The sequence below is a fragment of the Choristoneura fumiferana genome, chromosome 21 (assembly GCF_025370935.1).
Source record: "Choristoneura fumiferana chromosome 21, NRCan_CFum_1, whole genome shotgun sequence".
NCBI classification, from domain to species: Eukaryota; Metazoa; Arthropoda; class Insecta; order Lepidoptera; family Tortricidae; genus Choristoneura; species Choristoneura fumiferana.
In genome coordinates this window covers 5388061-5411681 of record NC_133492.1, presented here as the reverse complement: position 1 = coordinate 5411681, position 23621 = coordinate 5388061, and the positions used below count along the sequence as shown (strand labels likewise).

At 37.8% G+C, this 23621-nt stretch overlaps 1 protein-coding gene across 1 annotated transcript; it reads left to right on the top strand.

Annotated features, from left to right (window-relative positions):
- Positions 1 to 10870: 10870 nt before the first annotated feature.
- On the top strand, positions 10871 to 21140 carry LOC141439525 (probable alpha-ketoglutarate-dependent hypophosphite dioxygenase). The gene is made up of 5 exons (XM_074103813.1): positions 10871 to 10948; positions 15308 to 15523; positions 17863 to 18036; positions 19063 to 19236; positions 20815 to 21140. Exons 2-5 carry the CDS (start codon positions 15323 to 15325, stop codon positions 21064 to 21066), a joined length of 801 nt encoding a protein of 266 aa, XP_073959914.1. The 5' UTR covers positions 10871 to 10948; positions 15308 to 15322; the 3' UTR covers positions 21067 to 21140.
- The last annotated feature ends 2481 nt before the right edge of the window (positions 21141 to 23621 follow it).

Below are 23621 nucleotides of genomic sequence, written 5' to 3'. Positions count from 1 at the left end.
GTTAGTTTTGTGTTATTTCTACTCAGAATAAATAATGCTACCGATTTTGGTATGAGAAAAATGTAGACTGGGCCAATCAACTATTTTACCGACACTGGGCGTCTCCTGCGTTACCAAAATTGTCTCTGGCGTTACCAAAAATCGTACTTCCAACAAGATATTTCACGGTTTAATAGGTTGAACTTACGTAGGATGGCATGTATTCATGTACACCATCTATTAAATTACAGAAAAAACATGTTTACTTACAAAAATCTGCAGTTGTTTGAAAAATGTCGCGGACAGATTAGTGTCGGTAAAAAAGTTGATTGGCCCGACTATGTTTTTAGTTTACGGCCATGTATGAAGGCAATACAACCCACGAAATGTGACAGGAAGTTTTACTGCAAAAGGCACCTTGGATGTAAAGTTTAAAATAGAAAAGGTTAAAATTGATGTGAGAAATTCGTCGAAAAATTTAAAGTAGTAAACTTGAATTTTTTCGCAAAAAAAAAAACAAATGTTTGCCGCCGTAATATTTACAAATCCTTCCACTGGTTAGATACCCTGGCTAGGTTATAGGATAGGTTTATCCCGGAAAATTGTATTATTCTCGTGGAATAGCAATTATTGGCGGACAAAGCTATAAACAATAAAGACTGGTTGAAGAAATTGTGAATGTACAAATCGTATACAGGGTGTCTTCAAATTCTTCCCCAATTTCAGTAGGTTATAGGTAGAGTCATTCACGATGACGCGTGTGGTTCTTATTACGATGTCATTAATGTCTAATTTTGACAAAATCACGCGTCTTCGTGGATGGCACTAGGTATATTGGGTTACTGACTGAACGTTCCTGTAATAGGGCCCACATGCATTAAGAAAAATGCTAACGATCAGACTGCATTCTTCGACCGGTACCGTTTACTGTATCGTGTGTGTGAGAAAAATGTACATTTTTGTATGATTTTATGTATGAAACGTGGAACGGAACAGTATCAAAATTCGAATAGATAAATCGGAATGGATGAATAAGACTGTAATTGAACCCACAGCCACTATTGCGTCGTCGTGGTCGAAATGAAGATCGCTACGATAAACTGTAGCGTGTGTGTGGCGTAAGAACTTACGATAAATTGGTAAATCGATAAATAAAATGACTGATTGATTGATTGATCAGAGCGATCGAACGGTGCAGTCTGATCGTAGGGTTTTTCGCAGCGTCTAGGCCTTATAAAAGTTTCTTATAGGAATTTTTGATTCAACATGTTATCACGCCTTGAACACGGGCACTTTGAACATCGATGCATTTTTGGAAAGATTTGTCAACTACAATTAAGAAATAGGAAAAAACACACACACACAAGAGTGCTCAGCCAAACTAAGCCAATCATCTGCTGAAATATGCCGGAGTAATTTGAAAGCACTTTGTATAGTAAATACCTATTTTGGACTGTACGCGCATTATGTATTTTTTTATTTTTCTAGCGCTTTACAATTAAGTATAAGGTAGTTGACAACGTTCTCTAAAAATTCCAAGACACAACCATAAAAAACAATAATGATCCTTAAAATCAAATTAATTTTCAATTAACTATAAAGTTTATTATTGAATGCTTTAAAATCAAGAAATAGTCAAATGATAACAAATAAGGGATGTCACTCGCTATGGCCCTACAAATTCTATGGGGCAATTGCATTTTGACAGCTAAAAGTATGCCAGTGAGGGCTATCGTTTTTTGTTCCACTAGATGGCGCACTGTTGCGTGAGGTTTTTAAGTATGGCTTTCAAAGTCTGTTTTTACGGGTGTGAAAACAAAGTTTAGATTAAAATCATATTTAATACACCTTAAAACCGTACCATAAAAATATTCGAGCATGCCACAGTGTTGCATAGTCCCCGTTTTCTTCGGAAAAAAGGGAGGACAAAGGTTTCCGAAAGACAAAACTGTCTCAAAACACAGACATTCATTGTCCCGGAACGCATATTTGCCATAATTAATTTCAGATCAGAACCCAAAAACTACATTTCAAACGACATTTCGGAGACCTCACGCTACACTAGCGCCTCTAGTGGCGAATTCATACGCGATAGCCCTCATTGAATGGTGACGTCAAATGCCCTATTTATTATGTATAGAGAGCGGATTTGAAGTAGCGATTACAAGTTTAATATGGATAAGACTAGTACAAGTTAGTATTTATTTTTGTCAAAAAGGTGCGTATTAAATAGGATCTCTTATGTTTGAGCTGTATAGAACTCCTTTTAATTAGAATAGAATATTTTTCTTTACATAAAGTTTGTTGCAAGAATAACATTTATTGAATTTAATTATCTATAAGATTGCATTGCGGTAAGTAAATAAGTAAGTAATAAGATAACTGTAAGACAAACAACATGATATCTATTGAAATGAATAAATCTATCTATCTACCCAATCGCACTAGTCATATCCACATTAAACTCGTAATCGCTACTTCAAATTATGTAACGTTTAACAAATTGACTTAATCACTGTTTATGAGCATTGTTAAGCGTGTAAAATAATATGGTTATGAAAAATGGAGTTAAACGATCATTTAAATTCTATTTATTTTTGTATCGAACCATGATTTATGGGAATGGACTTTATCAAAGACCTGTCTTAGTTATTAAGTATGTTTAAATTATTATGTACTTGCGTGTTGGTTGTATCCTTGTATCATGTAACTGCACTCTCATACAATTTATGTATGAAATGAACGTCACATATTCCTGTCATATTCATGACGTAGAATGGTTTAATATGGCAATGTTAGTTGATGTCTTTCTGTCAACAATACACAGTATTTCTGTCACTAAATAACCCAGAATGTTTGTGTGATTATTTAGAATAACGATATAACGAATATTTTTTCATAAGCATAAGTAGACAGTTAGTTTCTTGTAAATAAAAGTAAAGCTCAGTTTGAATACCTTTTTTTTTTAAATTTAACCCTTGTTTATAATAAGTTGCTAAAACGTACTTACACCGGAAAAACAGACGGAGGTGAATTGCATTCCTTAGCTGTCCGCATTATCATCATTTTCGGTTTACCTTAGTCCACTGCTGGACACAGGTCTCTCCAATGCACGCCACGAGCACGATCCTCGGCCACTCTCATCCAGCCAGCCGCCTTGCGAAGATCATCGCTCCACCTAGTCTGAGGGTGTCCCACGCCCCGCATTATGAGGAATGAAAATTATGTGCTTTATGCAAGTGTCCGGAAGGAATATAAACAGATGGAATCGCAACTTGCCGCACTCCGGCGCCGCGCCGTGTCAAGTTACGGCGTCGTGCCGGCCGAACCCTAATTTCATGTAATTTCTGCGCTTACCAACTCCAAAATGTACAAGACTCATCGTGATAATAACCCTCTAAGTTATCATTTAGGTACACTTGTTTTCACTATAGCAAGGTGAGCGTTCAAGTAATACGTAACGCAATTTGGGGGAAGGGGGGTCTTGTAAAACGTAACGATGCGTTACAGGGGCGGGAGTGGGTTTCAAGCAACGCGTTACGTCACAGTTTTTTTCTACCAAGTAGATACTATAATGTCCTCAAAAGTGGAAAATTCGCATCATCAGTTGTTGTTCTTTGGCCTATATAAACACTCACATGCCGAGTTACCAGTATGACTGTGGCAAAAAATGCCAACTTAATTCGGAAAACGGCTTAAGAAAAGCTAAAAAAATTAAATAGACATGGCCAATTTGGTGTAACGTAGCATTTAAGAGGGGGGAGGGGGGTACAGAAGCATGTTACGGCGCGTTACATGGGGGAAGGTGGAGTCAAAAATGTCCAAAAATTGCGTTACGTATTACTTGAACGCCCCCTCTATTCAACCTAGGTCGTGACAGTACTGTCAACATACAACTGACAACTCAAGGGCCCTTTCAGTGGGATTATTCGCGGAAGTTCCTTTGGCTGTTCCTTCGAAGAAATTATTGCATTTTTTTCGCACTAGTTCTTTCACAAGAGATGAAGGAAGAACTGCGTTTATTTTTTCGCTTTTGTTCCTTTCGCAGTAACTTAATTAGCACCTTCAGTTCTTGCAAAGGAACAAGGGCGAGAAAATAAACTCAGTTCTTCCAACTGGTGCGAAAAAAAACGCAATAGTTCCTTCCAAGGAACAGCCAAGGGAACTACCCCGAATAATCCTTTCAGTGCCGGTTTTAGGAGAGGGGGGACCGGGGTGCCAGGTACGGCCAAGGACTTTAATTCATGGGCCACCATGGAACGGTACCTTTTCAAAGGAAAAGTCATTACGATTTTCATTGCTAATTAAGACGATCACTGTGAAATGGTTCCATGATAGCTTATGAATTAAAGTCCTTGACCGTACTATATTATGGTGTCGCGCGCGCCAGCTCAACTTAAATTTTATCTTAAGGAAAAGTAGACTCAGCGTATTTAACCGACTTCAAAAAAAGGAGGAGGTTATCAATTCGGCTGTAATTTTTTTATGTTTGTTACTCAGAACTCCGTCGTTTATGAACCGATTTGAATTTTTTTTCGTGTGTATATAAATGCTTTCAATTAGATCCCATTAGCGCCAAATCAGGATCTGATGATTGGATCCTAAGGAAATCGAGGGAGCTCTTCAAATATTGTAGGGACACCTATAATAATTTGGATATATTATATTTAGTAGTAACTCGTGCATTTGCTCTTGAAAATCATCACTTGGTGAAGTGGATCTGATGATGAAGACCACATTTGACCAACGCAGGTACTAGGTACTCAATAACAAGTAATTGTACTTCACGGGTTGAAATTAAATTACTTTAACACAGTTCCTAAGCAATTTATGCTCGTCGTAATGTATATAGTGAATTGGAACGAGTGGTGAAGCACCAGGACTCGTCAGTAATGAACGTCTCTGCATCGGAAAAAGCAATCTTTCGTAAAAGGTGACGAGCAGTTGACATTAAACTATTGTATTTTAGATTATTTACACTAAAAAGCGTGTAAAAAAATTATAGCAAAAAATTTAAACGACTACAGAAACCATGAAAATAATTTTCTAGCAGTCTAAAGTAGGTGCCTCAGCACGAGCCAGCAGGAGTGATTGAAGCTCAATATACTCGTATAGTATGTAGTTAACCTGACCTACATAGGTACTATAGGTACGAGTATACGACTAAAGGTCCACTCCTGCTGGCTCGTGCTGAGGCACCGACTTCAGACTGCTAGAAAACTATTTTCATGGTCTTTTGTAATCGTTTAAATTTGTTGTTACATTTTTTTTACTTTTATAGACTTACCTCATAGGAGTGAGTATGAGTTCTATGTCTAACAAATAACAAACACGACCCGTCATTTTGTCTCTTGTCGTATCTAAAAGGGCGCCAAAGACTTGCACGGGGCCGCCTTTCTATATAATAATCAATTCATTTATTTCGGGCAACTTGGCCCATATAATAAATACCTTACAGACTAACATACATATACAATGTACTCTGTGGGGACGGCTAAGGCAGGCCCTGGGCCTATTCCCCTGCCGATAGCCGAATGATCTGCCAACTCCAAAAAATATCACATGTAAACATCTTCGTGTTATCAGGAACGATTGTAAAAGTCATGGACCAAATTAACATCTGACCCCGATAGCGCTATGACGCCTGTTATGGAAAATTAAAACATGATATACTACCATGGATTATATAACAATATAAGGGGTATTGTACAACCGTACAGATGTAATAATGTTTTAGCATCGTATTTTGTCGGAAAAGTTCATATATCTTGCTTTCTCAACTAGCTTACTGAAGCTAAAGAGACAGCAATATAATTAGGTATAAGTACGGACTTATCCGACTAAAATACGATGGATAAACATTAATCACCAGATCTCCAAATGTATAATAACTGTATGCGGCTCAGATCAAATAAAAAAAAAGTACTTTTTTGATCTGAGGTATGCGGGTGAATATTAGAGCGTTTTGAACGCTCATGCGTGTCAGACGTTATTATAAGTGCGAAAATTTATGAGTGTGTGAGTACGTGTATGTATGTTACTCCTTCACGCTGAAACGGCTGAACTGAACTAGATTTGATCTCGATATTCCCGTGGGTGGGATCCGTTTTAGCGTGAAAGAACCAAACAAAACAAGTGTCATGCAGCTCAGATACCTAGGTAGTGCCAGTAGCTGCACGGCAGCAGGCGGGTAGGCACTAAGCAATCTAGCCCTATACTAACGCTACCAGGTGCAAAATATCCCGCTGAAGCTTATATTTAATTAATACGAGAGTGAGAGGGACGGTACGATACGGACTTCGACTTTTGAATTTCGTAGTAGCCTCCCTGGGCTGTGCAATGAAGGTAAGCAGCGCAGTTGGCTACCCACCCTGCTGCTGGCGCTGGCTATGCGTGCTGGTGCAGCTATTGGTGCTGCCTACCTGAATTGCATGCCACTGAAAAAACAGTAGGACAGGCTAAATTCCTGAGATATCACGTAATTGTCTATATCATTATTGGAAACATTTGAAATCCTACAAATCCTAGATCGACCGTTGGCGAGTCAGCCAGTCAGGCAAATTTTATTTTCACATAAGTAATTAGTTAAACTAAAAATTTTATAATAACTGTAACTAGCATGTTATTGGGACTAGAGCTCTAAATTATTATCAGATTTTGATATTGAAACATAAATAAGCTGGCAATATGTTTTCGTTATTAGTGGCTATTATATAGGTAGGTATTGAAACATGTATGTTATAATAATAAAAAAAATAATAATATACGAACCTTAACAATAATCATATCATAGAACCCATGAAGTTTCCATAAACATGGCCGCGCGATAAAGATGAACGCAATGTTATTGGCTGGTAATATTTGGTCATAAGTTCAAGGTTATCTTCTGCAGTCATTATTACTAAGAAATTGGCACTTTGATTAAGTAATTTAATAACTTTGTTTTTATTACCTACGAGGTTTGCCTTATTTGTATTATAAGTCGGTTTCCGATTGACTTGAAAATTCGCAGGGGAGACTGGGTTTTGTTATAACAGGGTAGGTACGGTTGTAACAGCTCAAATATTTCCTAAACTATCTACAGGAGTGAGGAGTACAAAGGCAAAGGGACGCGGCGGGCAGGTATAGCCACGATTACCAGTGTCACTGCGCCGTCCGAATGGTTAAAAAGCGTGCAGGAGGTTATATTGTTTTTTCCATGGAAAGTCAGTATTTTTGGTCGATTTATTCTCAAAATATATTTATTAATAATGCATATTAGATTTCATAGATTTTTCTCCGTATTCGCCAAACTTTTGTGTGTAATCAATTGTTAGTTTCAGTGTAGGCTATTTTGTTTCGAACGTGGATCCGTTTTACTGGCACAGAAGGGTGTTGGGTACGGTTGTAACAATTATTGTGGGTACAATTGTAGCACTTTTTGGTTATTTCATTTTGTTTTTGATTTTTGTTTTTCGGATGTAACAAGAGTTTTTATTCATTGTAGATGCCCAGTAAACGTCAGGAAGACATCCAGAGGCGAAAACGATCAAGAAGTCTTTAAAAATGCTCACAATTAAGTGAAAAGATGGAAATTCTTTGCGCCAAGCAGCAGATATTATATACAAACTTAATTATGTTACACTGATGATATGCATTCGTAAGAGAGATGTTAACAGAAGAAGACGAGAAGATGTTAACATGGGGTATTTAGGTCATAACAGCGAGTTTTTACAGAAGAGCAAGAGCATACTCTAGCTAAGTACCTCTCGCGATGTGCAGACATTTATTAACAATAAACAATACATGACAAACACTAGTGTACGGTATTAATTTTGTTGAATTTGATTGTCTTTTGTAATAAAAATAATCGAAATTACTCATTTTTGTTCATTTTGGGTATGTTTACAACCGTCCACGGCATGGGGACGGTTGTAACAGTGGCACACAAACTGAATAATGCTTTGCCAGCAAAAAAAAATCCATATTGATATTTATTTTAAGTGTAATATTAACTCAAAAGAGTATTCTTGAATCTGTAATGTTGTATGTAGTTCTTAGAGCTGTGACAGCAATAATATGAGCCATAAAAGCAAAATTGTTACAACTGTACCCAGTCTACCCTATTATTTTCGAGTAAGTAAAGTGATTACAAAAATTGATGGATGGGAGGGATGTGACTATGATATGATGGATGACAATGCAAAGTAACTACACCATGGTCAGTAAAAAGTACCCTCATTATAAAACTAAGTATTTCTTTAAAAAATTCGCTGATTTGTTCCTGAATAGAGTCAAAAGTAATGTTTTTCTAAAAGTTCTCACTTCCTAGCTGTCCACTGATATAATTTGTTATTTACCTACTTAAGCTGCTCGTTGACCTCCAATTATACAATTATATTGTTAGGCCAAACATGTGATAAATGCTGGATACTTCACTGATATGACGTAAAGTGGGGGTGATTTTTTTTTCTCATCAAACCCTATTGTGTGGGATATCGTTGGATAGGTCTTTTAAAACCATTAGGGGTTTGCTAAGATGATTTTTCTATTCAGAGATTCGTTTAAGAATATATTCAAATCGAGCCCCCCCCCCCTAAAATCTAAACCGGTGGGTGGAAAAATTTGAAAAAAATTCAAGATGGTAGTAGTACCTATATCAAACTTTCAAGGAAAACTATAACGGTTAAGTTTGCTTGAGAATTATTATTAGTAGTTTAAGATTAAATAGCAGCCTATGGTATAAAATATACTTAAACTATGGAAGATTCCGTATAAAATACGAAATCCTTAGAAAAATATTACTTATTTTTTTTGTAATGGCTACGGAACCCTATTTCGGGCGTGTCCGATACGCTCTTGGCCGGTTTTATTTTAGTACCCATTAATTAATAAATTTTAATCCTGTTTGCACCACCATCTCTGCAATAATCTACTATTTCAGTAGTACCTACTTGTCGTCACAGAAAATTATCATACGGATACGGCTTTTTAGCCATACCTACGAGTGTGCGGTCACATTTCACATTTCTAATCATCTTATTATTGGTTCTGTCATTCTTTATCTCAATCGAAAGAATACCTAAATAACCGTGGGGGATAAGGGACAAAGGGGAAAATATCGCGAACTGTTTAATCTCATACAAGTCACTAAAATGTGATGTAGAATAGGAATTCCCGTATTTTTACGAATTTATTGGCTAATTGGGAACGAGGTAAGCATGGCATGGCAATGAGTTACTGAAACCACATCGTCGTTAGAACAGAGCGCGTGGTTAGTGAGACTCTACCTCTCTTTCCCAGGTTACCATGAGCAATGGGTCCCATGGGATCGCTAACGTTCATGACCCGTCCGTTTACGACTGACCCCTGATTTCCTCTGTCGAGTCAAAAGATAAAAATACTTATGGTGCGAGGTGCCTTTAGCTTTTCTTTCCGTATTATAAGTATATTATTTTTTGGTGTGGATTCATTATTATGCTAAATAAGTGTTATGCTTCTTTATAATTATGCAAGTTCGCTGTAATGCACAATTATTTTATGCCAAATCTGTTATGCGAATTCATATTAGGACAATTAATGTTAATGCGAAATAAAGGGCACCCGCATGGGGCACATCCCGCTTAGTGTTCAGTTGCAAATGAAGTCTTTAATTCCGTATACACTTAGGTAATTTGCTTGAACACTTGAAAATCGTTATAACATGCAACTAAAGTGCGCTGTGTTTTGTCTATCTGTGTGCGATTTCTTTTCGATTTCAATCTATAGTAGATTTGCGACACCAAGATCCAGAATACAAGAATAAATATCACGGGACAATTCACACCAATTGACCTAAGTAGTCCCAAAGTAAGCTTAGCAAAGCTTGTGTTATGGGTACTAAGCAACGGATAAATATAATTATATAGATATAGATACATACTTAAAAACATACTGAACACCCTAGACCCGAGAACAAACATTCGTATTTTTCATACAAATATCTGCAAAAACCTAACCTAACCTTAAGAACTATCACACAATGGCAATGGGGATTGGGAATGTAATGGACTAAGTATAATTGCAGTTCACTTTCTAATTTTATTGTTCGTAGAAATTGGGACTATCGCCATTTCATATTTTAGCGTAGTCTATCATGGCCCTCTATGTTGGTAGTGGTAGAGCACAAAACATCTCCAATAAGACAGAATCGAAGAGATCTATAATCAATCACCTGTATGAAGGGTGGCATTGATAGTCACTGATATAAATAAATAAATAAATATCATGGGACACTTGACACCAATTGACCTAGTCCCAAACTAAGCAAAGCTTGTACTATGGATACTAGGCAACGGATAAACATACTTATATAGATAAATACATACTTAAATACATATTAAACATCGAAGACCCGAGAACAAACATTCGCGTTATTCACACAAATATCTTCCCCGGCCGGGATTCGAACCCAGGACCTCAAGCTTCGTAGTCAGGTGCTCTAACCACTTAGCCATCCGGTCGTCAATAAGAAGTCGCGGTCACTCGTGCTAGCCATCCCTGACAGCATCACCATCTTCTCAAAATAATTTACAGGATCATTAAAAGTACGCACGGTCCAGTACTAAAATATAGTAGATACCACATACATATGAAACACTCAATAACCACAACCCTGCATACATCGAAAAAAAAACGTTACGAGACTGCATCTAATTTAACATGTTCATCTGGCCTGTCTACCAATTTTGAGAGTTGGATATGTTTACACTCGAGAATTTAGGCCGCATTGCACTTCGTGCATGATGAGCAAACCGGGGCTGATCGCTAGTTACCTACATACTTATTTTATTGGATGTTATGAATTGGAGATAAAGTAGCTGAACTGATAATTAAGTCAAAGGGCACTGATAAGTGCTAACCATCGCCATGTGGAAGACATAAAACTCATGGGATGACCATAGCTCCGGCATTCGGTCGCCGCTGGGGCAGATTTACGGATCGCGCTCAGGTAAATATGTCATGGAATTTAGTAGCTATTTTCTGAATTCAAGGAATTTGCAAAATAGGTAACTGCTCAGTGCCTTAACTCTTTAGACGCTTGTGGTGATTAAAGACAGTATTAACTAAAACTTAACCAACTTAGAAAAGTTCAAAAACACTCGACATTGTCATTTAAAACTTTAACTTAAAAACGAAAAGCCAATTTTTGACAAACATAGCTAAAAACCATCGCAAGTAAATTCGCTTTCACGCAAAAACCCGCATCGGAATAGGTCCATCCGTTTGAGAGCTACGATGTCACAGACAAGACACAGACAGACAATCATTGGTGTCAATCTTATAACATTCCTCTTTTTTTGCGCCAGTGGTTAAAAATAAAGTCATCATCATCATCATCCCAGCCTATAAACGTCCCACTGCTGGGCACAGGCCTCCTCTCAGAACAAGAGGGCTTGGGCCATAGTTCCCACGCGGGCCCAGTGCGGATTGGGAACTTCACACGCACCATTGAATTGCATCGCAAGTTTGTGCAGGTTTCCTCACGATGTTTTCCTTCACCGCAAAGCTCGTGGTAAATTTGAAATGTAATTACATGAGTTTCGAAAAAATCAGAGGTCGGGCCGGGCGAGTGCGAGCCCTCTGCTTGAGAGGCGATAGGTCAAACCACTAGGCCACCACGGCTTATAAAAAATAAAGTAATGCCCTAAAATCAAAGGCTTAAGATTCTAGTCAAGTGTAGTACGTGTTCTGATATTCTTGAGCAACTTGGCCACATCGATGTAAGTACCTATCCTTTGTAGCCCCCCTGGCCCTATACCTATAGGCATTATGAAGTGCAAAATTTGAACTTTGTATCTTGCCGTCCCGTTGCGCTTATATTATTTAATACGAAAGTAAGAAGGACGGTACGATACCAACTTCGAAGTTTTGACGAATCGTAGCACTTGTGACTTTTGTGGTAGGTGTAGGGGGCGTGTCCTCGGCTATAACGCCATCTTTTTACATTGTGCCCATTATTGTGGGCAAAATAATAAATAAATAAATATCATGGGACACTTTGACACCAATTGACCTAGTCCCAAACAGCAAAATGGATGAACGGTTCGTGGAGCTTAAACTGATCTACGTACGCACAACTCTACACTGTCGGCAGACTCCACCTTGGGGCAATAAGAGAATATAGATCGTTTTGAACTCCGCAAGTGCTGACCCACTTCAGCTGCTGACTGTACCTTGTTATGGCTCTGCTTTCAAGGCTGGCTGAACGCACTTTTTTATACTAATATTATAAAGAGGAAGGTTTCGGATGTTTGTTACGAATTAACTCAAAAACTACTAGACCGATTTTAAAAATGCTTTCACCATTAGAATGCTATATTATTCCAAAGTGTCATAGGCTTAGATAATGTAACTCAAAGTGTAAAAAAAGTTGCCATAAAACATCTTTCATCGCATGCGCTGTGGAAACTATTGATGATAGAACAAAAAAAACGTTCTACAATATTAAAGGAAAAAAATATTTATTAATATAAACTTATAGAAAATACAATCATATACCTAAGAGCTAAATACTGCTAAATAATAAATCTACTAGCTAACTTAAATAATATTTTTATATTTTATAATATTAAAGAATATATCAATATCTACAAAAATCTTTGCGATACCATATGTCCAACTATTGTAGTTATGTTACTACAACTACTTTTTTAAATTTTAAAAGTTGACTGAAATGCCGACTAAAATCAGACCATGTTATCCATACCCTTCTATTAATCCTTATCCAAATAAATAATTTCAAATTTAAGACGGTTTTAATACCTGTACATTACTTTTTGAATTAATAAAATCGGACATCCCTTTCAAAAGATATTACGAATTTAAAAATATCAATCTAACCAAAAAATGCATTTATTTACTGTACGTTGACGCGCCCCGGCTTCGCGCGGGCCGGGGGTAGTTTTTGGGAAATGGAGCTGAAAAATGTGTGTGAAATGCCCTCGATTAAAATGACCTTTTTCGAGTTCTGTGCTCTATGCCCAAAGGGTAAATAAAAATGGGACCCTATTTCTAGGACTCCACTGTCCGTCTGCCTGTCTGTCACTAGGCTGTATCTTATGAACTGTGATAGCTAGACAGGTGAAATTTTCACATATGATGTATTTCTGTTGGGGCTATAACAGCAAACACTAAAAACAGAATAAAATAAATATTTAAGAGGTTTATATTAAAATTTATTCTCATATATTAAGGGGTGCTCTTTACGGCAACAGGTAGTTGTTTGAAATATTCACTGAATATTTATTTGTATTTTCATTCACTTCAAAAATAAATACTTAATTAAATTAAAATAGAATAAATATTTAAGAGGGGCTCCCGTTCAACAAATGTGTTTTTTTTGGTCGATTTTTGCTAATGTCTAATGTTGTGTAGGTACCTACGGAACCTTTCGTGCGGGAGCCAGAATCGCGCTAGGCTGATTTTTATTTATTTTGCCCGTGCGAATCTGGGGCGGGTCGCTAGTGTTTTTATAAAGGTGTCTAGTTTTATAAAGATATAAAACCAAGCAAAATATTTTTTTCTCAGTGTTAATAAAAAAGTAAACTTGCTAATTTGCACAAACATTAGGTACGCTTTTTTGCCAACTTATTTTCTTATCGCTTAATTCAACTGACCGCGGAGACCGTAGGCATCGAGCGGCTAATTATACCTTGTAATGTAAGATAATACGCCCAGATAACTTTAAAACAACCAATAACAATTAAAATGCGTATCAGTTAAATATTACAGACGCAACCGTCCCCTTATTACGTTATTTATGTACAGTCGAACAAACTTTGTACTACTAATGTCATGTTGATATGTCCCATACTTTTGTCAAGGAAATAATAGTGAAATTTATTATTAAAAGTTTCACTCTGCACTGATACCTACGTGAATCGATTTGGTCGACAGGGTTCACTAATATGTTGCATAAAATCGAATGTCATGCTTTCGTTTCCATTAACAACAATGAGTAGAATCATCATATCACCGAATTACTTTTTGCAAATATTTTTTTGCATACTGTCATTTCTCATAATTTTGTAAAGCAGAATATTAACATGATATAATATCGATGAGTTATAATATTTATATGTTCGAATAGTTATTACACAAAAAGATATATTTCAAAGTATTTGAAGCGTTAAAACACCCTAGTGTTGTTTTAATTGTAATTGGCAGCAGTAAGATTCTGGCGCTTCGCCTGCTGCCGTCACAGCACGCTAACTTTGCTGGCCTTAATTTAATCTTAACCCATTCTTATGGTAGCTGTTCGTTCCTTTAACTATGTCATATTCATATGCCATGTTAAGGTTAGCACAATTTAATATTCCTTGAAAATACAATAAAAATCAGCGATACTAATGTTCTGCTATTTAATATTCTGCAGAAGTATATTCGGCGAAAACAGTGTTCTGCTATTGAATACTTATTCTGAGAAATGACTATTATTCAAACTGATAATTAGGCAAAGTATATGATTATGCATTAGAAACATTCGGCTAAAAAAAATTATGTGATACCGGTTATGCGAAGGCATTTCGGAGAATCAATATTATGCAAGATAAAGGGAACCCGGTCGACAGTAAGTACGTATGACTTCGCTGCCCTGTCGAAATCGTCGCATATTTCGCTTTTAAATTAACAATCTACATAGTATCCTTTGGAGTTTAATTTTATACTATTCAGAGCAGCATAAAATCTGGCCCTCAAATGTATGCAGTAATAGGTAATTTTGAATGTAGACAGGGCCAAATTTTGTGCCGGTCAGTAAGTATATAACGTCATGGTCAGTCAAGTCAATTAGCAGAAAAACGACTATCTTGTTGTGTGAAACTACTTTTTTAAAGAATTTCAATCACATCACATCATTACTATTCGAAAATATTGTTTTGAATTTGTGAGTTACAGAAAATTTCAGCACTGGGTCTCTAAATACGATAATTTCATGCACACACTGATGTGATTTTTATCACTTTTCAATGACACTTTCAAGCGACGTGTTTTCAAAAATCGGTCTTAAGTCCCCGTAAACTTCTTACATCTCCGCCGTGCTTACTTTACAAAATTTCTCCAGAAAAGAAACCATCCAACACAGGGAGCTCAGCAATAGGTTAAGGGAGGCAACAGGCAACCCTCGCGCCGGCAGCTTTCTCGCGCAAAGAATCTCAATCGCAGTTTAACGCGGGAATGCTGCCTGCCTGATGGGCACCATGCCAAGAGGCCCACCTCTCTTTTTTAATTAAAGTTTTAGTTATTTTAATTTAATAGTATTTTTAGTCCTATGGATATTTTGTATTTACAAACAATTGGAAATTGACAGACGTAATCCAACACAATGGTGAAGCTAACTAAGGAGCAAATCCAGTTCTTCAAGGACAATGGCTACATCAAGGTGTCGGGATTGTTCACTGAGCAGGAGATGGACGTCGTCTCCAAGGAGTACGACCGGCTGTTCTTCCTGAAGAACAACCCTGGCATGGAGGCCGCGTGGCTGGGATCCGCCATGAGCAAGGCTACTGACAACCAAGAGTATTCCGTAAGTACGAACACCCCATCACAATCAGCTGGTAAACGTCAGAGTTAGTATTTTTAGTAGGGGAGACCATGGTGTTAAATGGGGATTTACTCGAGCGTCGCAGGGACCTATTAGATTTTGTAGATTAGTTGATATGAAGAAATAAGTTATATGATACCGAAACCATTCATATGCCGACTTGCGTGGTAGGGGCCCGCCCATCCGGAAGGGTAGAAAATAAACAGAATAAAAATTATTTCCAACGCGTCAGATAATCAAAGGGGATGTTAAGTGAACCCTAAAAATGCTCCTATTCAAAAAATTGTCGATTCGGAAGTGACGCAAGCTCGTAACAAATTTTAGAGAATTAGAAAAAAAACGATGTATTATAATATGTAAACTTATATTAGCCTATATAGCAGGATGCCAGTATCCTTCCTTATGTTAATCTGACACGCTCGAGTAAATCCCGAAATCCCCTCTTGGGCTCCCCTACTATTTCTAATGCTCGTGATCGCATTCACCATCCCATGAATCTCTTTGTAATAATAAAGCTTGGTCACCGTCCCAATAGTTCTGAATTAATTGCCGTTGTTTCATTCTATGCATCCTCCTCTATAATAGTGAGTTTAATCGGGGCATCAATATCAGTCCACCCTGACTGAGAGTCACTCTTGCGCTAATATTCGTAGATCATGCTTGTCTGCGTTTGATTTTGCTCCAGGATTATCTAACGATTCTCCAACATTTTTAGAACCAAAGCAAATTAAACGCAAGCTTACGTAAATTAATTTGTTACAATCTTCCCCCTCCACTCAATAATATCTATAGGTATACAACGTATTTACTCTTTAGACAATGACCAAAATCCCAGTTAGAGTTACTTGTCAAGAATGTTCTAATATTGCAAATTATTTGATTCATCATTATCATGTCAGCCGAAAGACTTCCACTGCTGGACATAGGCCTCCCCCAAGGCTGTCCACTCAGACCGGTCTTGTGCTTTCCGCATCCACTGCGATCCCGTGATCTTAACCAGGTGTCGCTCCATCTTCTTTTTTGGTGGATTATTTGATTGGCTGAACATAATATTTTGTTTTCCTAAGTATTAAGTCATATATCAGTTATTTTCTCCATTAATACTGAGGCGTTTAGAATGAGGCTTTGTTCATAGATTAGAAATACCCTAATCAACACGTTCTACTTTTTCGTCTTCGTCCAAAGTGTAGACACGTAAAAAAAAATTAGCCGGACCTCAGCGTATTGTTTTGTTGGTCGAAACAGCGCGTAAAATATAGCCAATGAGATAGCAATAGCACTATTTACTTGGTCTGAACTCTGAACATTACTTCTGACGTCACTTGCATGCAACTGCGTACAAAACATGGTCATAATCATCTTGTTTTGACCGATATTTTTAATGTTAAATGTTCTTTATCCTATCGGGTATTATCGCATTATGGAATAACTATTTATTTTGCTATTACTATGTCAATCTCGACAATATTTATTTGCAGCAATTAACGGCTCAGTTGAAATCAGTGGAACGGAATTTAGCGATGATGGCTTTGGTTCTGATGCGAAATTTCTACCGCACAAAGAAAAATTTCTCAGTACCTATCGTTTAAGTTTCTCAAATTTTTTGTCGAAAATATTTTTCCCAAATGATTATTATCCCAACTGTTTCATATGGATAAACGTTTTTTTAAAAACTGTAATAAATACCGTAAGCCCCGTAATAATAATAATAATAATAATTCCCGTCTAGATAAAAGTTTAAAAACCAATAGGAGTTATTAAGTTATCCACTCTAAATCCAATCAGGCAATGTTGGGGTCAGAGTCAGAGGGCAAAGTTGAAGCAGTTTACGGTAAGTACTTCAGGATTGTTATAAAAGCTACATAACCTAACGTACTTAAAGATTTCTACAGAGTTCTACAGGATACTCCTGAAATTATATCCTGAATATGAATTGATATGAATTTAATAAGTAAATATTCTAAGTTTATTTTAAGATACACCTAAACACCTCAGTGTCAAATCTACGTAGATAATATCTTGTATTATGCAAGACAAGATGTAAGATGTGTCTTGTATTATGTAATACAAGATATTATCTACGTAGATTTGACACTGAGGTGTTTAGGTGCATTGTTTATTGAATCAGGCGTTACTTTGCGGAGGTCCATATGAATGGACTAAAACATTACTTTGTTTTAATTAATTTAAGTGTATAGTGTCTGTCTGCTTTAACCATGTTTAGTAGTTGGTACTCATAGGCAGGAGTGATCATTTCCCATCAGATGACCCACTTGCTCGTTTACCTCCCTCTCATAATAAAAAAACTTTCTCATTTCCAGGTGCACTCCATCCACAACCTCCAGTACCACAGCGCGGTCTTCTCGCATCTGCTCCACCACCCGAACCTCCTGGACACGCTGGAAGGTGTCATGGGCACTGAAGACATCCTGCTGCATCACACAAAAGCGCACTTCAAGCCGCCTAAAGTGGGAGCGCCCTACCTTATGCACCAGGTAAGCCAATTTTTAGTCACAAAAGGTTCTAAGGAGACACAGAAAACGCTACATATTCTACAATGCCGAATGGGGTTTTGCATTTTAAAGGTCTCTACCCAAAAAAGTAAAGGGAACACAAAGATCTCTTCCCACTACATCGTATCATACCATGACAGTAATAGGAAAGTGTCAGGCACGGAATGTAACACGCATAGATGACACGCGACGGCGACGGTTGGCTAGGAAACGTGCTAGTGGGCATAGTCTCATACTTTTCAATACAAAGAATATAATTTTGTCTGACACGTTTCTATTACGGTCATGGTATGACACGTTGTAGTGGGAAGAGATCTTAGTGTTCCCTTTACTTTTTTTTCAGAATTAGGTAACTTTGGTTGCTCCTTACTCAGAATCATTAGCACTAATGGAAGAAAAAGCGTTCCTATTTTTTTTACAAGCTTTTTATTTAGTTCCACCTGTCCAGTTGTCTGTCTGTCTGTCTATTTGTCTGTCTGTCTGTAATCAAATCTTGAAAGTTAAGTTTGACCAACTTCCAGTAGTCAGATTGGCTTGAAATTTGGAATACCTTCTTATGTAAATCGCGTGACAATACAATAATCTAGTAGTGACATCCTGGTAGTCCAGCTAGGACCGTCTCCGCAGGACGAAACTCTTCAACGGTTAATAGCATCAACTTGAAATTTGGTATACAAATGTAGTTTGGGTGACAATGCATACTTGCAGTCAACAAAAAGTACAGTCAGCAAAAAAGCTTGTATTAAAAATGTTTTATTTATCGTTAGGTTAAATTATTTATCACTTTTGTGACTTTTAATCGTACAATTTATGGATCGTCACAAAATTAAGGCATAAAAATTATACGGTAAGGAGACCCCAGAATTATTTACCTCATTCTGGGAAAAAAGTAGGGTGGGTACGCTTAAAATTAAAATCCTCAAATATTACTTCCTGAGAAGAAATATTTCGCACTGGGACTTAGATATTACTAGAAATATGTTGTTATTCTTTACTTGACCATTCCAGGACTACCACTACTTCCCGTTCAAGAAAGACTCCATGGTGGCGGCATTCATCCACATTGACAAAGCCGACCCCGAGAACGGTGGTCTCTGCATCTACCCCGGCTCGCACAAGCTCGGCCCGCTGGAAGACTTCGGCTCCATCGAGAAGGGAGACGCGTATCATTACATGAACCCGGTAAGAATCTGAGGAATTACTGTAACTCGTGGGCTTTTGCCATCTGTTTCTGTCATCATCTTACACCGTTAGACAGAAAAAAATAATGAATGCGATCAATCAGCATTTCGACCTAGCTGGGCGATTCCGGAGACGTGGGACCAACCCTACACTAGTAATTGACAATGGATCGTTCACAATCATATTCAAGTAAAGGTCTCTACCCATTACACCGTATCATATCATGACCCTAAATTACGGTTCGTTGCTATTAGGGTCCCTAATATTAACGAACGTATCAGGCAAATAATATATAGATTGTACAAAAAGAGCATAAAACGAGCCATTTTACCCGAGGCGTTCATATTGCCACCCGTACCTGCCTGTATGGCGAGGGTGGATAGACACATTGAGGGGAAAATGGGTATAATGCTCGAGTTTTACCTCTGCTTTTCACTTCGATAGCGAGGAAATGAACAACAGTGGAAACAATTTTTCACTTACTATGGTACCTTTTATTGTTCATGCATCACTATATAATTATAAATTTTTAGTTTTATTGATTTATTTTTAGTTTTATATAAATTAAAAATTATCAAACAAAAAATATGTAGAAACTTCCTTGTTTGTGGCTGTTTACCCCTGATTGCCTTGGTCTTAGACGAAGATTTTACTTCATGCACGAGAGCATAAAAAGTCATTTTATGTCGCCTAGATCCAGCATAAACACCAACTTTACGAGTATGAGAAGTGAAAAATATATTTTGTATCGAAAAGTATGAGACTATATGCCCACAACCCGTTTCGTAACCCGTATGCGCTTGACATTCCGTTCCTGACACGTTTCTATTACGGCCATAGCATATACCACACACTTTTGATTTGTGGAGTGACCATGTACAGTCGAACAAATTGAATCATGACCCAGGGTGGAACCTTTGTGCTACTAATGTCATGTTGACATCACATGCTTTTGTCAAATAAATCATTGTGAAATTGATTATTAAAAGGTTCCTGCCTGATCATGATTCAATTTGTTCGAGTGTACTTAGTATACTTATCTAATTTAATACTTATCGTTCTCAATATTAAAAAAAAACGTTACGTATCTCACTAATACTGGTACGAGTACGCCTTAAATAAATCCGGTAGGGTTGGTTCTGCTCACCCTTACCTTGAAGTGTATTCCTTTTAGGGTTCCGGAGCCAAAATGGCAAAAACGGAACCCTTATAGTTTCGCCATGTCTGTCTGTCTGTCTGTCTGTCCGTCCATCCGCGGCTTTGCTCAGGGACTATCAATGCTAGAAAGCTGTAATTTTGCACGGATATAATATATATAAACTATGCCGACAAAATGGCATAATAAAAAATTCAAAACAATTTTTATTGGGGTACCTCCCATAGACGTAAAGTGGGGGTGATTTTGTTTTCTCATCCAATCTTGTAGTGTGGGGTACCTATAATTGGATAGGTCTTCTAAAACCATTAGGGTAAAAAATATTACTAGATTTTTTCGTAATGGCTACGAAACCCTATTTTAGGCGTGTACGACACGCTCTTGGCCGGTTTTTTGTTCTTAATTGACCACATGTTTTCCAGGCCGATTATCCCGTCGAGAAGGCGACCCCCGTGTACGCCGAGCGAGGTGACGTGGTCATCTTCTCCTACTTAACCCTCCACGGCAGCTACCGCAACCTCTCCGACCGCCCCCGCCGCATGTTCCTCATCCAACTCATGGCCGCCGACGACGAGCCCCTCGCTGACGTCCACAAGAGCTTGGGCCAGGGTTGGGTGCTCCGTGGGAAGAATGACAAAAAGAAAGCGACCATGGCTGAGCGATTCCTGCACTGATTTTGTGTTGTATATTCGATTTTGTACTGATGTGATATGTTTGTTAAGTTTGTTAAGTAAATAGCTTTTTTTTATGTGTGGTTTTGTGTTGAGCCCACAACCCTTATGGGTGTTGCCTTTGGCTTCGTTGTCTCCTGCCTAACCACATCCCACCCCTGGACAACTATATACTAAGCCAATGCAAAAGATACAGTCAATGAGGGCTATCGTTTTTTGTCTCACTAGATGGCGCAATGTTGCGTGAGGTTTTTAAGTATGGCTTTCAAAGTCTTTCAAAATCATATTTAATACACCTTAAAACCGGACCATAAAAATATCGAGCATGCCACAGTGTTGCATAGTCCCCGTTTTGTTCGGAAAAAAGGGAGGACAAAGGTTTCCGAAAGACAAAACTGTCTTAAAACACAGACATTCATTGCCCCGGAACGCATATTTGCCATAATTAATTTCAGATATTGCAAAATATTCACAGAATTATTCTAATTATAAATACTTAAACCCGCGTAGCTCACCCAAAAACTATGAGATACATTTCGAGACCTCACGCTACACAAGCGTCTCTAGTGGCGAATTCATACGCGATAGCCCTCATTGCTTAGTTTGGGGTGGTTTGGGACTAGATCAATGGGTGTCAAGTGACCCACGATATTTATTTACTAGCTTTTGCCCTCGACTTCGTCTGCTTAGATTTTTATATTTACACAATACCCCATAGGAATGAAATTAATACCCCGCATGGCCCGTTTCCGTGGGATTTTCGAAAAATCCCACCAAATTACGGCTAACTAATCAACTAAAAAATCTGATCAGCAAGTTCCACATACCTACAATGCTCAAGGAATAAGCATCGAGTGATCTCAAAGATTGGACACATCACGCGTAATGAGGACTCCATGGAACGGCTTATGGTGCAGGGGAAAGTTGAGGGCAAAAGATCTCGCGGACGCTCTCCGACACGGCGGGCAGACCTCATCAAATCTGTGACGCACTCTAATATAAACGATTGCTCCCACTCTGCCAGACATCGGGCTACTTGGCGACGCGTCGCGACAGCAGCAGTGGCACAGGAATCGATCGACCAAAGCATGACCACGACCACTCTGTCAAGAGTGAACGACTAAGAAGAGAAGATCTCAAAGATGGCGTACGATGTCTTTGAGATCGCACGCAACCCAGACTCGCCCTGGCTTACGTAAGTAACAATGTAAACTCATTTTTAGTTTACTTGTTACTTAATGTTTACTCGTTTCGTCAAAAGATGGCACTGTGCAAGTGTGGCAATTAATTTACTGTCGTATATTTTTATTGTATTCTTAAATCAATTATTCAATTTTTGTTGATAATGCTGATATCCGTACCCCCTCCTCTAAACTTAGAGTTAATTTGCTAAGTTTGATAAGTCCATGTCATGTCACACACAACGTATTAATTTCAGCGCCATCTGTTGGTTTAGCAGAGTACTTGATAGTTTTAGCACACTTGAAAAAAGTCTGCACCTCCTTCCTAAGAAGTGTCCTAAGATTCAGATGCAAGTTTAATTTTTATAGCCTATGCCTAGCAGGTGGCCGGGGATTTTCTCGACAGATTAGTAAAGTTTGCATCGAAATCCGTTCAGCCGTTCTCACGTTATGCGCGCTAAAATAAACGACAAACAGAAACAGATAAACAGACAAAATTCTAAAAACAACATTTTTTCGAATATCCTCCATGTTGTACAGACTTTCAACTCTCTTCAGCTTTATTACATGTACTCGTATAGATTAAAAAAAAGATGATTCCATAATACAAATTGCCAAACCTATGGTGGGTATTTTCGATTGTCCTAGCAACTGGAGTTTTGGTAGGTATGATGTTTGCTCTATAGCACAACCAATAACAAAAGTAAAAAAAATAATCTGAATTATTCTGTCTGTCTGTCTGTGTCAGTAACCATCTAAAATGACCCCACACTGCCCTGCCCTGCTAACACTGGATATTCATAGATACCTGCAAACCCATTTGTACGTTGTGTCTGATTTGCACTTCGCAGGTTTGGTAGTTTGACCTATGGCTTCTCAAGCAGAGGGTCATAGGTTAAATTCTTAGCTTGAACGTCTGAGTTTTTCGGAATTTACGTGTAAAATTACATTTGAAATTTATCACGGTAAAGAAAAACATCTTGAGGATACCTGCACACGCCTACGAATAACTTCCCAATCTACACTGGGACTGCGCGGGAACTAAGAAAGCGAAGAGGCTTGTGCTTGTAATGGGAGTTGTATGAGGTAACGGCACCTATTTCCGTGGGGGCTAAGAAAATTTTTCTAAAAAAGTAAAAAATAAGCACTTCTGAATAAATTTGAGTCAGGAGATATTTTTTTATTAATATATATATGTGATCATTGTATTTTTTTAACTTTTATTGTTTGTTTTCGATGATAAATTTCGATGGTAAATAATATTTTTTAAAAGCAGAAACGAGAAAACCTCTAATCCTGTGGTATAATATTGTACAGCGGTGATCCTAATTTCTCGGATTTCGGCTCCTATTTCCGTGGGTAGGTACCTACCTACCT